At 39.1% G+C, this 15,253-nt stretch overlaps 1 protein-coding gene across 1 annotated transcript in view; it reads right to left on the reverse strand.

Annotated features, from left to right (window-relative positions):
• cckbra (cholecystokinin B receptor a) overlaps positions 1 to 7,480 on the reverse strand; it is a 28,398-nt gene extending 20,918 nt beyond the window's left edge. The window contains exon 1 of the mRNA XM_028571659.1: positions 7,044 to 7,480. Within this exon, the coding sequence (XP_028427460.1) occupies positions 7,044 to 7,188 (145 nt within the window). The 5' untranslated portion in view covers positions 7,189 to 7,480. The remainder of the gene's footprint in view (positions 1 to 7,043) is intronic.
• Between the last annotated feature and the right edge of the window lie 7,773 nt (positions 7,481 to 15,253).

A 15,253-nucleotide genomic window follows, 5' to 3' on the forward strand; every position in this document is an offset into this window, starting at 1 on the left:
GCCTTATGAGACACTAAAGTGAAGAGTTGAAAGCATGTTAAAAGAGTAAACTTAAGGGGCAATATGGGATGGCAGATAGCACATGTACATTAGGTGTGAGCTCATGTCTATTTAAAGTAAAGCATTTAGCAGAGTTACTGCACTGCAGCCTCTCCGGAGGGTAACATATTCAGTAAATCCCCTGTCCACTCTGCAGTCTCTGCAAACACAATGCGAGGAAGCCAGATGCCTGCCTGCCAGTGTTTGACGGGCAGGCTGCAATTTGAGTTCATGTTCTCAAGGAAGGTACATACTTATTGTGTACAGTATGTAGATGCTTCAGTGTACAAAAACGGCTGCATGTATGTTGCATTGAGAATAACAGTAGTTTAACTGAGACCATGTAGAGTGTAATGGTTAAGAGGAGGTTGAGACGCCTATCAATCCCTAAACAAACCTCTTCCAGCCTATGCAATGTAATTATTGGTGCAGTATGTTTTTTTAATTGCTTTAGGTAATTCTAGGATATTCATTAACCCTTAGATGCATAAGTGGGGTCAAAAATGACCCCAGCGGTTGTTTTTTTGCAATATCTTTGTAATTTTACATTTTTATCATTTAATCTTCCATGTATTCCTCAAATAGGTTGTCTTTGACATGAGGCCATTTGGATTTGTATCTAATTGTTATATTTTTTAAGTAATTACATGTTTTGTATCAGTACCACACTTTTCCATACGTGGGGTCAAAAATGACCCCAAGCATTTTCTATGGAATTTCAAAGGTTAACCCTAGGAGCCTTTGATTTTTATCAACTGTGACTGTCAGGTATACATTTACTGTTGATCCACACATCTAATGCCAGCAGTCTCACCACCCTGAAGGTTATTTTTACCAAATGTTAACATTATTTTTAATACTCTATCAATCACGGATCTGATCACTGCTACTAACAGTGCATTAGTGTATTCCTATTTGAAACAGTGCTTACCAAAATCCCTTCATGTTTACTTTACTTTACCTTAATTCCCTTACCATGAGTTAAGTTATGCAAATACTTTGAAGTATTGTTAAGTAGTAAGTAGTTTTTTCAAGAGGCAGTGATGTGGTTAGTTATATAATTTCTAACTGGTAACCACCAACATGTCAGAAAGGTCTGTTGGCACTTTGACATTTCCAGTTGAAAATTAATTTCAGTGCTCAACATTGTGTCAGTCAATTACAATCTGTCACAATGACAGTCAGCCTTGATGAAACTAAATATTGGTGTGTTTACATTTCCTGCCAGTAGCTGGGATGCAACCATAGACTGTAAATATTATGGCTGCAACTTATGGTTATTTTAATAAATTAAATGTTTAGTCTATGGAATGTAACAAAAGTTACAAGCTATAAAGACAAGCACGTTTTGCAAGATTTCATGCGCTTTCAGTAGATCAAATATGATTTCAAAATTATTTATTATTTTTAGTAGTGGCTCTAAACCTGCTAGCATTTACAGCATTTCTCAGTAGTTCGTGAAATGGTCACATTATTTAATCTATAGATTCATGTACAAGGACACGTTTTTCTCAATTTTTTGTGTTGGTGAGGACGATTTTTAAACTAATGAATTTCAATGGGAAGCATATTTTGTGATCACAGCACGATTACAGTAGCGAGTAGTATTAAATACAGAAAATTCAAGTAAGGAGGTTGGTTGGGGTAGTGGATGGGTCAAACAACACAGGACTTTCACCCCGGAGACCGGGGTTCACGTCCCGGCATAAACCCCAATCGTCCCGTTGTTGTGGCGCGTCAGCATCCCAGAGACCAGGGATTGTGTCCCGGCGTGTGGCGTGTCCTTTCTCCGTGCTGACCACACGAATAAATGACATCCTCAGCAACGAGATAATCGTGTCCGTGTACACGAATCAATAGATTAAAAATAACGTGACCATTTCACGAACCGCTGTGAGACCGTGCTGCCCTTAGACATGCACACTATGTGAATATACTCTTGAGCACAATCATGAGGTGTGTGTGTCTGTCTGTGTGTGTGTGTATGATATTGTATTGTTAAGAAGTAAGTAGTTTTTTGACTTATGATAGAAATGTATTAAATTTACTGCATAAAACGCATTCATTCTAATTGGGGTCATTTTTGACCCCACTCATGGAAGAGTGTAGGTATTGGTAGGTCATGCATCCAAGGGTTAAAGGAAGTTAAATCAATTACTCTGACCCTAACTTGTTGAAATTGATTATATGGGAGATTCCTCATTTGCCTCATATGAACTCATTGGAACAAGAACCTCGTAGCTATTAGAGGAGCTGCATAAGGGACTCCCTTATCAAATTAAACGAGGTGTTTGCCACTTGATTCCCATAAATCACTATGGCAACAAAACCAGCGACGAGGCACCTGTATTCCCAAAGTTTGCAGTGCAATTACTAATTAGACTTTCTCCGGACTATAGAGATCCTTAAACTTTGTGAGAGTCACGGGGAAAGAGAAATCACAGCTCATCTATTTCACTATCATTAAACATGCTCGTCATGTATGGTTGCACAGGGGTGGAGCTAGCCCTATAAAGTATGGTTGTATTTGCTTTGTCATTTAGCGAGTCACATCGCTAAGGATTAACCAACGGTGAAATTAGACCTCCAGTCTGACTGATACCAGATAACCCCATAAAACTCCCGCCCTTTCCCCCTTTAATCCTCCGCTATCGCGAGTTAATAAAGCCAACGTGCAGACAGAGGGCATTACACCTCAACACAACCATTGTATGGTTGACGAGATCTTTATTTGTGCTGTCTACTTATACACCCTCATAATCTGTGATATTTGTACTTTATCCATGGAGTGAATTGATGAGATAAATGCATATAAAAGCTATAATCGATTTTCCTTATAAAATGTATAACGCAGCAGGATGTGAACTGTGCACAAGAGGTAACAGCTCATAATCGCAAACGAGGAAATATCTGGTACACCCAGTGTGTGTGTGTGTGTGTGTGTGTGTGTGTGTGTGTGTGTGTGTGTGTGTGTGTGTGTGTGTGTGTGTGTGTGTGTGTTAGTTCTGCCTCACCAAGTTGCTTCAAAAAATTTCCAATTATTTGATCTTATTACCGTGATCCTGTTATGACAGCCTACATCACCGTGTAAATACCCAGAGCCCGGGGCGACTGCTAAGTTTTCCCTCTGAAAAATGAAACGGTGTTCATTTAATGCTTATGAGATCCACTTCATGATAACTTATCTCACATGCACTCAAAAAGACTGAGTGAGCTCAGCAAAGTGGCACTTTGAATCAGCAGGGAACGGAGAGTGTCCGAGCCAGCCAAGGTGCAGCTACAGATGTTGTTCCACATCAGCAGGGCACTGTCTGAGCTGAACTGCTCTCCAGAGTCCTGAATGATTACCATAATGTGATGTATGTCAGATGTTGTTTCATTTCTGTGCTGTAGGAGTTTTACAGCTGCTCCTTTAGTTGTAGCAGCAAACATTGCAGACAGTCTGTATCTCCAGAATTAACATTTAAATACAGATCACAAAAAATGTAAGGATTTTTCGGGGGCATTTACATTTAAATCATCTATAATTTTGCTTGTACAATTTGTTTACATTTTGGCAAATTGGCACCATTCAGAGTTTGAAGAATTAGCTTTTACCTAGCCCTGTTTGCAATGCACCTATGGTTGTACAGATATAGCACTGATTTACTTTGATACTGAAGACAATTTTAAAATGAATGACTCTCATGCAAACTGTTATGTAGGAGCATCTTTTTTCTATGATTTCTAAGTAAGTATATCAGCATTTATTAATTATGGGCATCAGCGATAATGTTATCCTATGCAAGAAGGAGTGCGATTTTTGATCTACTTAGGGCCAAATCTGTATATACTATAACTATAACTAACCTGCATTTACCTGTCCTTTTCACTTCACACAGTATCCTATTGGATTACTATTCCATGTTTCATGGACGATTTTTTGACTAATGCATATGTAACTATGTGCTTAAAAAAACAAAAACAACAACAACGAGGCATTGTAAACTGATCAGCAGTACTTTCAATATTAATAAACTTTGAATAACGGCTCTGCAGGCTGACTCCAGCACATCTTTACCTGGCTGTCTACGGTTTTAACTCTGCTGCATGGGAGCGGCCGGTTAAAACAAAAACAGCAAAAAAATAAAAAACTGACGGTGTCAAAAAATGAGGTTGAAAAGAAGATTAAAGCAGGTCATTAACCACTCGCCGACTACACAGTCCGGCTCAGCTCGTGTTTGTATCAACAGAAATACTCAAGTAAAGTTCAAGTACCTCAAAATTGTATAGTGCAGTACAGTTACATTTGAAAGCTGCAAGCAGCAGTACAGTAGGCCAAGCCATTGTCCCATTCTGAATAGGCATGTTTTTAATGGGCCCTGTACTAGTGGTCTCAGATCCGATCAGCAGTCTTAGGTCAGTCAGAGGTTAGAATTGTGTACCCAGATGATATAAAGTTCTCAACTTCAAGTAGCTCCATCCATCGCCATAGTCAGGAAGTTTTTGTAGCCTTTGAAAAAAAAAGCGTTCAAATTTTGAGAACAACTTATTAACTGATCCTCTGATAGTGTATTTAATCTTCTCCATCTTAAGGGATTTTTGCCCAGGAGCTTTGAAGCAGAGGACGAGAACAGAATGCAGGAGTTTAAGTTCAGAAAGCAGAGAGCATCTGTTTCATTTGTCGCCTATCCTCGGGTAGACTTTTAGTAGCCTGGATTGATTAAGAGATTGATTACTCTCATGAATTCTTTTTTTTGTTTTCTTTAAATGCCAAAGAAATAACAGTTTTCAGCTTCTCAAATATATAAGCATTTTCTGGTTTTCTCATGCACTGTACTGAATACCTTTGGGTTTTGGGCTGCCGGACTAAAAGGAGCAATTTGAAGCTGTCACCTCGGGCTATGGAAAACTCTGATGGGCATTTGCCACTATTTTGTGACATTTTTTTTTGTGACAAAGACCAAATGTTAAATTGATTTGAGTCCTACGCATAGAAAATAACTTGTAATGTGAAATTTCTCAGCTTCATTTTTCATTGCTTTTTTACGCTCAGTGCTCTGGTTCAACATGTGGAAATATGTACAGATACTTATTAGAGTTATTTTGATCAACTTTCTGTTTTTTCTTTCATAAAAATGCATCATTTTCTATTTATTCTATTTTAGAAGTTGAGAATTATTGCTCAGTTATTCAGAATCACATTGCTATGTGGTTAATGCTTTATTCCTAACGTAATCAACAAAATAATCTTTCTGACTCAAAACAAATATTTAAGCCATGTATCAGAAGCCCAGGCCATTTGCATGCAAAGTAAAATGTATCAGCTTCATTTCTCTCATTGCTTTAGTGTTTTATATTCAGTCCATCATCAGAATATTGTATATATGAATATATTTACTTGACTATCCCAGATTTAGTTTGATCAAACGGCTGTTATAGTTTTGTATATCGTTTTTTTCACTGTATCAGCAGCTCAGTCCTTTAGCAAGTGAAGGACAAAATCTCCAATTCAATGAATCGGACAGCAGTAATTCCACAAGTGGAAGTTGGGGGTGGGACTATAATTTCCTGTCCCAGCACTGGAATATCATATCTGAAAGCATAATCACGCTCCATTGCTCTCTCCTTGGCCTAAAGGGAGACCGCATAGAAGGAGCACTAAGGATTAAGGTAAATAAAAGAAGTGTGTGTGTGTGTGTGTGTGTGTGTGTGTGTGTGTGTGTGTGTGTGTGTGTGTGTGTGTGTGTGTGTGTGTGTGTGTGTGTTTGTGTGTGTGTGTGTGTGTGTGTGTGGCCTCTTTATGTCTGTATTACAATCAGACCACTAGCAATCACATTGTCATGTTGTGGAGCTATATCATCAAACAGCACCATTAGTGTTTCAGCAATATACATGACATAGTGTGTCACAGAGGGAATGAGATGGAGGTGACAATCTGTCAGCAGGACATTTCTCTTGGTCAAACACTGAACACACCCCATAGCGTTTGCTCTCTGGGTAGTTGAGTGATGTTCCAGCCTGCCTCCTGTATTAGGTCAATACAAGTAATGCAGCCCAGGCTGTGAATTATTTAGTGGGGGAAGATTTGAAATTTACTTGATACTGCAGCAGCAGCAGGAAAAAAAAAATGTAAATAGAACTCTCTCCCACGCTCAGACCTCATTACCTAATCAGCCCTTATTTTCCACTGGTGTCCTGATAGGAGACAAGGCTTGTGGGCCTTATCTTCTCCTCTGGTGTAGGGTTTAATCTCCTCAACGGGTAGGCGACATTTTGATAAATGTACACAGTAAAAATCAACATTCAGAATTCAAATTAAAAAAAGGCTCTCACACTGCACACAACAACTCTGCTGATTGTGGCATTATTGATGCAGAGAGAAGCAGCAGTAAATTGGTCTGCTCGGAGACTGATTGCATACAATCAGGATGAAGAACTTCATTTACACAAAATTCCTGATTGGAAATCATTTAAAGGTAAAACACAGTGAACATGCACAGAGTAGAAAAATTAAAGAACAATCTGTGATGGTTAGAAGGTCAAAGTTCAATCTGTGAAGAATGACATCAGGTCTACTGATTTTATATTTTAAGCAGGTAATCTTTCATAGGTGGCACTTTGTAATTAGGGGCAAACAACAGTATCAAGCTGAATGAATAACATCTTTTCTATTAAGAAGTTGACCCCTTTGTTTTGTAGGCTGTTATTCACTGTCAGATATGAACTTTTTTTTATGAAAAGAAGAAAAAATAGTTTAAATTATTTTTTCCCAGTGCCAACAGACAGGCTATTATAAAAAGATGACAGCCATACAAGAGACATATAGGCTAGCCTATCCAAATCCTGATAATCAGTTTAAGAAAAAACAATACCACCTTATTTGTTTCGTCTGTTTGGGGCCAGATGTTGTCTTTGCTGCCATGAAGCATTAATACAGTTGAGCACCTGAGCTTGGATGATTAATGAGAGACAGCTTGGTGTAGCCTCCAGAAGAAGAAGTGAAGAAAAAGAAGCAATCTTACCGTTTACTCCTCTGGCCGGGCTGGGGAGGACAGAGCCGTTATTGCAGCTGATATTGTAGTCGGTGACTTCCATGCTGAAGTTCCCCTGCTGCGCACAGCCCGCAGACACGTCCGCCGCACTCCCATTGACCGTGTGCAGAGCCATCCTCTCCGGCGACAGGACGGTTATTAGCAGCGGAATGAGCCTACACCTGCGTGGGCTGCTTCAAACTGGAGCCGCGCTGGAACCACTCGCTGCAGTCGCGTTTTTCTTCACAACAGCCGGAGTGTGAAACTTGGGAGAAAAAAAACTCCACTTTGAGTTTTCACTGATTTTAAATTCTTACACCGTGGAATAACGGGACAATAACCGGACCGTGAGAAGTTAATTAACGTGCGGTCGTAGCCTATGGGAAGCCCCGTGAAGCGCAGCGCAGCGAAGCGCTCACAGCACCGGACTGAAGCCCTACACTGTGAAGGAATGAAGCTGCGCTGCTAAGGCAACTGAGGAGCTCTCTGCCTGTCTCTCTATCTCTCTTACACACACACACACACGCACACACACACACACACACACACACACACACACACACACACACACACACACACACACACACACACACACACACTCCCTCCTTCTCTTCATTCAGCTCACGACTGTCATATACAAGTTAGCCAAAGCAGTAGGAATATGCTTCTTAGTTTAGCTGTGAACAGCGGTGAACATAGCGGAGGGAAGCATTTAGCAGCAACTGGTTTAATCTTTATGATGCATTGTATTTTACACGCTTATTATATGTTTTGTTAATGTAAAATTCAAATCTGAAAATGAGTTGGTAACTATACGCTGTCAAATAAATGTAATGGAGTAAAAAGTAGGCTACAATTTTCCCCTATGAAATGTTTATATTTGAGATAACCATCAGTGTCCCATTCCCAGGGCTCCAAAACCGCCTGCAAAGTTTTTCTTCTTTTCATAGATTAATTGATTGTGCTGCTGAGATATACATCAAGTGTGAGTGAGTATGGAAATACAATTGACGTGGGTGGGTGTGTTGGGGTTAAGAGAGATAACAATGTAGGCTAATTGCAAATTCTAAACCATTTAGGATTCTCAAGAGCTACACAAAAAAAACATCTGTATTTTATTGACAATTATTATTTGATTCTGTGTATTAAGATACAAGCAAAACCAACATTTTAGATAAGTAGGGCTGGATCCAAATATTCATTATTGGGTAGGTATTTGGTTTACAATTTGGGGATTTGGTATACTTTTTTTTTCTTCAATACTAATAGAATCCTTAAAAAATGAATACCTTTAATTAAACCTATAGAGATAAATGTTGCAGCACAGTGTCTCCATTTCAGCTCAGTGTGAGAGTCTTCATTGGGTTTTTTATGGTGGCATTTCTGTCTTCTTCTTCATATATACACACACACACACACAGTGTGCAGCACACTCAGAGAGAGGTGCAGTGACGACTTGGCAGCTGCTAACTTGTTGCTCTCACTACCAATATTAGCTGTTTCAACAATTGTAGGCTGAAAAAAATGTACATGCAGACTGAAAATTACAAATGAATCGAGCAAAGGAAAAGTTCTGCTAGCCGCTGGCTAACTCATACACTGTAAACAGTGAAACGCTGCAGCGCTTTCCCGTCCATCTCAGCTGAGAACGGAGAAATGTCCAGCTGAGTCAAGTTATAAGTTATAATGGGGCAGACTACTGTGTGTGAAGGTCTGATGGTGGTCAGCCTGGTGCCGTTTTTAGGCGATTTAATGAAGGTATACACAGACATGAGTAATGCCACCACTGGCTGCTGAGTCCTTCCTGATTCATGCTGTTAGTTTAGGAAGTGCTTGATTTGATATGCAGCAGAAGTTTCTAGATGAAAACACATTTTGAACGATCATGTTCTTTTAATTGTGGCAAGCCAAAATCGTGATCGGGGTTAATATTGGATTGCACTATTTCAGGCGGATCAATAACCGAACATTCTCTTTCTCTTAAGGAATGGATGCCGTTGATTTCTCTGCTCTAGTGAACAAAATCCAGGTCTTTCAGGATGTCAGGGATCATCATTGGGACAAAGAGCTGCAATTCTGCAAGGTTTAGTGGAGAGTACCGGATACCTTTTCTTAAATGCCTTGTGTGGCAGAAGATGGTGCCATGGTTACAAATAGTTTTTTGGCATAGGTATAGATATAGCACTTTTTTTGTGAATGCCACTTGTCTTGTTTACACTGTGATAGTTTCGAATGATTTGTTTTAAACTGGAGAATGTCTTGGAGATTTTATGCAGCCCGTGGAACAACATTTTCCATTTGTCTATTTGGCCGACCTGCAGGAGAGAGGTAACATGTTCTGGGACTCCTAGTGTGCAGCATGATGGCCTTGTTGAACGATCTCAGAGTGCCTCAAGGTTTAGTTTGTGTGTTACTGCTTGAGAAACCATACTGATGCTTTGAAAAATGTCTGGATGCTGCAGGGACGAGGGGGAGTTAGTTTGAACTGTGGGGGTGGAGGGCTTCACTATTTGTGTTTGTGATTTGTTTGTTGGTTGCTGGCAGTCCTGCTGATGGTTTCATAAGTTTTGCTGCCGCTGTTCTACTGCACTTGTGTGGGAAGTGTGTGTATGGTGCTCCAGCTTGGCTAACATGTGCTGAGTCTTTCTTTCACATTTTTTAAGATAGCAGCTTATTGAAGGCATGCCAAAAGTTGCTCGCTTCTGCCTACTCTCAAACATCTGATGTTGTTTGGTCGGCGGCTCCTCATTGATTTTTCCTGTATCTTCACACAGGTCATGACCAGCATGTCTGATGAGATAAGGAACTATTCAACTTCAGATTCTCCAGGGTGTCAGAGCACCCTGCTCCTGGAGAGTGTGGGCATTTTACTTTGATGGAAATGAAATCCCTTGTGTAGACATCCACTGAAGCAAAGGCAGCTCAGGTGGAGCACTAAAGTAACCGATTTGCATACAATGAAATGTCAGTCTGCCCATTTTAAGAATCCCTGAGTCCCCCAGGACAGCACAGTAAAAACAAAAAAAACATACACCAATCTTTCTTAAAGCTAGAAACAGGGGAATTTGACTTTACAAAATGATTGCTTGCTGCAGTGAAGTGGTGACTGGTTTTATTGTGTGAAGCACTTTGGGACTTTTTTTAAAAGAGTGGAATTTTTCTTAAAGGAATACACCACGGTTTGTTGAAATAGGGCTTATCACGGTCTACCCTGGCTGTAGATAGGTGGGCCAATGCATTTTTTTGTCTCAGTGCAAGTAATTAGGTTGTTTTTTTGTCTTTTGTTGGCTCACTTTTACTAACAACATGCTAACCGGCAACATAGGATTCCATTCACTACGCTAAGCTAACTAGCGGCGGCGCTGCCGGTGTCGCCCCGGACTAAAACAATGCATGCACAAAAAATGCGTTGGCCCACCTATCTACAGCTAGGGGAGACCATGATAAGCCCTATTTCAACAAACGGTGGCGTATCCCTTTAATGGAGGCAAATTGCTTTATGATGTCATTCGAATGACACGAGTCAAAAGATAAGTTTCATTTTCACTACTAACAGTCCCCAAATAAAATAAAACCAACTAATCAGCCATCAAAAGGAATTTGATACAGTAAATGAAATAATTCTATGTAATAAATGTGACACTACTGTGTAGGATAACCTTGGGTCTAGATATTAGTATCTTATCAGATCCAATGGTCACGTGTGGTGTTCCACAGGGATCGGTCATAGCTCCATGGCTAGTGGACAATACTCTCACTACATTTGGGTTAAGACTGAATCAATTTTATTTGCCTCAAATAGGAAACTCAAATCAGATTTCTTAATGTCACCTGCAATGGAGTCACAGAAAAAGGTCAAAAGATTAAATCTGGTAATTCTATGGTTTTAAAAAAACCTGCTTAAGATTTTTGAAAATAATGTTTTTTTATTATGTTATTAGTGAGAAAATGTCCTTAAAGGGTTTCAGAGGCTCCCCTGCAAACTAAGGATTTGATTTTAATTTCACTGGATAATTCTTTGATATTATCCCAGTTCATAGGCATTATGATGATCACTGTAATCACTCGTCTCATTATGATTATTATCTCCTCATGTTAAGTGTAGAAAGACAAGTAGTTGATTAGTGGAACGTTCCCATATGAGATAAAGTGTCCCTTAATAGGAGTCCATGGCCTGAGATGTGTGTGGTTGTCTTTGACATGAAAATGCTTGACAACTTCTTTGTTCAACCAAGGATATTCTCCTAATCCTGTGATGTAATTATCTTAGTGTAGCACATGGATCGGAAGTGTGTGTGTGTGGGGGGGGCTAGCATGGGTCTGTCAAAAGTTAAAAGGATCTTACGGAACTTGGCTTGTGCTTTTAGTTTCGAATAAAAGTAAAACCATCTCAGAAATGTCCCCCGTTCAGCTGTTTATGGAAAAAGTGAAATCAGACATTTACACTTCTAGAGTAATGAAGCTGTGAGGCTGAAACACATTTAATGACAAAGACAAAACTGAATACTCATTCACAAGTAAATGCAGCACCATCAGACACTTAAAACCCATAACCCATAAGAACCCTCAGGCCCCTCAGGATTGTTTGCACCAAAAAGATGCTCCCAGCTTTGCAGTCTGTCCAGATGTTGACACAGCTTTTCCTCACTATGCACTCTCTAAGTGAACTGCACCTCATAAAACAATGAGTCCAATGCTGAAATAAACTGCAGGAGTGATCATAAAATCCTGGATAAAAACTGTCAGGTGATGCAGTATTTGGCTGAACGTGTGTATCTTAAAGAAGAATCCCAAACTAGAAAAAAGAGAATTGATTACACAAAGTAGCAACACATACCTAAATTCATCTCTAATCCCTATGAATAATCTTTTATCTCAGCGGTGAATGAACCAAACTTTAAAATGCTGATCAGTGGGATTAAGGTAATATATTGTGTACACACACACACACACACACACACACACACACACACAGCGATACAGATAAGAAACAGAGCGGGAGGTATGGTTCCACAGGGAGGAATCACCTCTTCTATTGCTCCACACACTCCTTTTATCTACTAGCTAATGAGGAGCAGATTCACACACACTTAAACAAACACACACAGTTAAGAACCTACAAACACACACACACACACACACAGACATGTTGTAAGCTTGTGTCTGAGTGCAACAGAGCGGCCTGCCTCTCTCATCCAAAAGCATTAGTGCTTTCATCCATCATTATGAGGAAACAGCCCATGATGTGTGCTTCATTCTCTGTCTGGGACACGCACATCCCGGGTTTGTGCACACAGCGCCAAAACTGAGACAGGTCTTGTCTCTATATCTTATGAATAGACATGATGCACATGTCAGCAAAGGAGTGTAGACAAAACCTTGGGTTGCTGAGGCGTAGTTAACATGCAAGCGTTATGCTGTCAGGGTATAACCACGGAGCAGCAAAACTGAGACAGCTAGAGCTCCGAAAAAAGCAAAGACTGAACTCTTACACAAATTAATCTCAAAGGGCTACAACTTGGATTAAAAAGCACCGTGCAGATGTTGGTGAGGATTTGCCAAGAATAACGAGTAGCATGAATGATTAATTATCAACATACACTTGCTTTTTATTAAAAGATGGCCAACTTTTGAACTTGAAGGTGATGATTTACTCCCACTGATAGACTGTATATTACAATACAACTGTCATTGTATACTTGTTTGGGTGCACAGGTGTTTGCAAGCATCCTGCCCATATTTGACTCTGATTATCTAAGGCTACAGATTTGAACTCAACTCGGCATTGTACTGACATCTGCTGGTCAGATCAACATCAACATTTATTTATATAGCGCTTTACAGCAACCAGCAGGTATCCAAAGTGCTTAACAATAAAACATAACATACAGTAAAATCAAAAAGGAATGAAACATACAGTATAATCAGAAAGGAATACATAAAAGCAGAATGAAAGGGAAAATATCACAACTACTACTATGCGCTACTATGAATTAACAGCCATTCTAAATAAATAAGTTTTGAGGTTAGATTAAAAATGTCACATGATGATGTTACCTGAGCCATTTCTACAACCCATCATGTCTGCCTACATTTAAGCAGACCTTGCTATAGTGCCAGCGCATTTAATTTTACATTCAATCTAAACATTTCTATAGGTAAGATTATGTCTGATAATGGCTCTATTTCCCAGAACAACAGAATTTGGCATTTAAAGCAAAACAATAAATCACATGCTCAGGCTCCAGAATCCTGCTACCTCAGTTTCGGTGCTTATTACTTATACTATACTATACCACATTATTTATATTAACAGCAATGGAAATAAAGGAAATGCTTTTGATTTCTCTCGAAATGCTGCATAGTATTTAGTGAAAGTGAAGTGATGCAGTGAAGTACAATCGCATCATTTTACCTTGTTTGAATGTACAGTAGGATTTACTGTAGTGTTAAATCAGCCTCTAGACCACATTATTTATATTAACAGGAATAAAGAATATTCAATAAACCCATTTTTAAAAGTAATTCTTACTTTAATTACTACATAATTTCAATATGAACATAGGTGAGAAAGGGGGAAGACATGCAGGAAATCGTCACAGGTCGGGCTCAAACCCTGGATCTCTGCGTTGAGGAATAAGCCTCTAGTGCTCCTGCTCCACCACTGAGTCAACCCAGCAACACACTGCTGACTGTTTTAATGAGAATGTATTACTATTTGACAGCCTCATAATAATAACGATAATTTTATTTTAAAATGAGAGATGAACATACACAGTGTTGTGATGCTCAGATCAACTTTTTGTGTGACATATCACTCTACCTAATTTGATACAAGATGCTTTCATTTTGTGTGTGATATTTTGAGGCCAAAATTAGGACATTTTGAGCTAACAGTTTTCAAACTGAACCTCTGTTGTAAAGACTAAGGGCTGGGTAGTCAACAATAGGAACCACAGCTGGAAAAACTATTAAAAGAGCATCAAACATAAAAATCCAAAGGCTGCGTCACAGGCGATCTTTTAGAGCTGCAGAGACATTACAGCAATTTAGCACCAAAATAAACCAAACGCAGGATCTGGAGAACACATGAGGGGATACCATTATAGCTTGTTATTCTAAAAATGAAAAATAGATTAGATTGAGAATATAATGTCATGAAGTCCACCTGAGCACAGATGATGTTGACCAGCTACATTTCAGCCTTGCTGATGAATAATGGATAAAACATTGTCTGCCTCTGGTAGCCTATTTTATGAAGAAAAAAGTATAATGTGTTTAAATGCCAAATAACCTATACATATGTCATAACATATGATACCTTTAGCACTGATATAATGAAACAAGCAACAACTGAGGATTCAGGTTATTCACAATTACCTAGATAAATGAATGTAATGTAACCACAAACTATAAACAGGGGGTTTTCCCCAAAGTCAAGCCATGAATTTAAAAATAATATCATGTTTAGCATAATAAAGGTTTTAGGCAACAAGACTACAAGGGTGTTAGGTGCTCTGTTGAGGCTGTGCGAAATGCTAACATTAGCATCCATACGGTGACAATGCTAACATGTTGATGTTTAGCAGATATACTGAATATGTCTAATGTTTAACACTTAGTTTAGCGTGCTAGCGTGCTAGTATTATCACTCCATCTACATTAACATAAAATACAGCTATTTGCTGATACAACTTGTATTTCGCCTCCAAACTGAAAACAAAATCCACTATTCATTTAAAGTTTACTAAAAATTCCAAATCAGATCATCCAGAACAGCCTTTCATTGACAGGGTATATCCACCTAAACTCATGTGCCTTTTGTTAAACAGAATACCGTGCCTACATTTATGACCCAGTACTGTGTGGACCTTTGCTCTTTCCCATTTAGTCTAGCCTCATTATTTTTTCCTTTGACTTAATGCACCTTAATCTGATTGCCACGGTTTGACTCCCTTACTGGCTATATTAGACATCTGCCCATTTTGCTAGCTTGCCTGTATGGTCAATACACCACGCTGTCTTTTTGTGTGTATTAAGTTTTCAACTTAAACTTTTCTTCAAGTCTTTACTAGTGTCTATGTATAGTTAAGTAATGATTATTCTATTTTTGATATATTGTGTTGCCTGTTGTACTTGAATAGATATAGAATTTGCACTGACACTATCTTGAACTATGATACCATTGCACCTTTCTGCAT

The sequence above is a fragment of the Perca flavescens genome, chromosome 24 (assembly GCF_004354835.1).
Source record: "Perca flavescens isolate YP-PL-M2 chromosome 24, PFLA_1.0, whole genome shotgun sequence".
Lineage (NCBI taxonomy): Eukaryota > Metazoa > Chordata > Actinopteri > Perciformes > Percidae > Perca > Perca flavescens.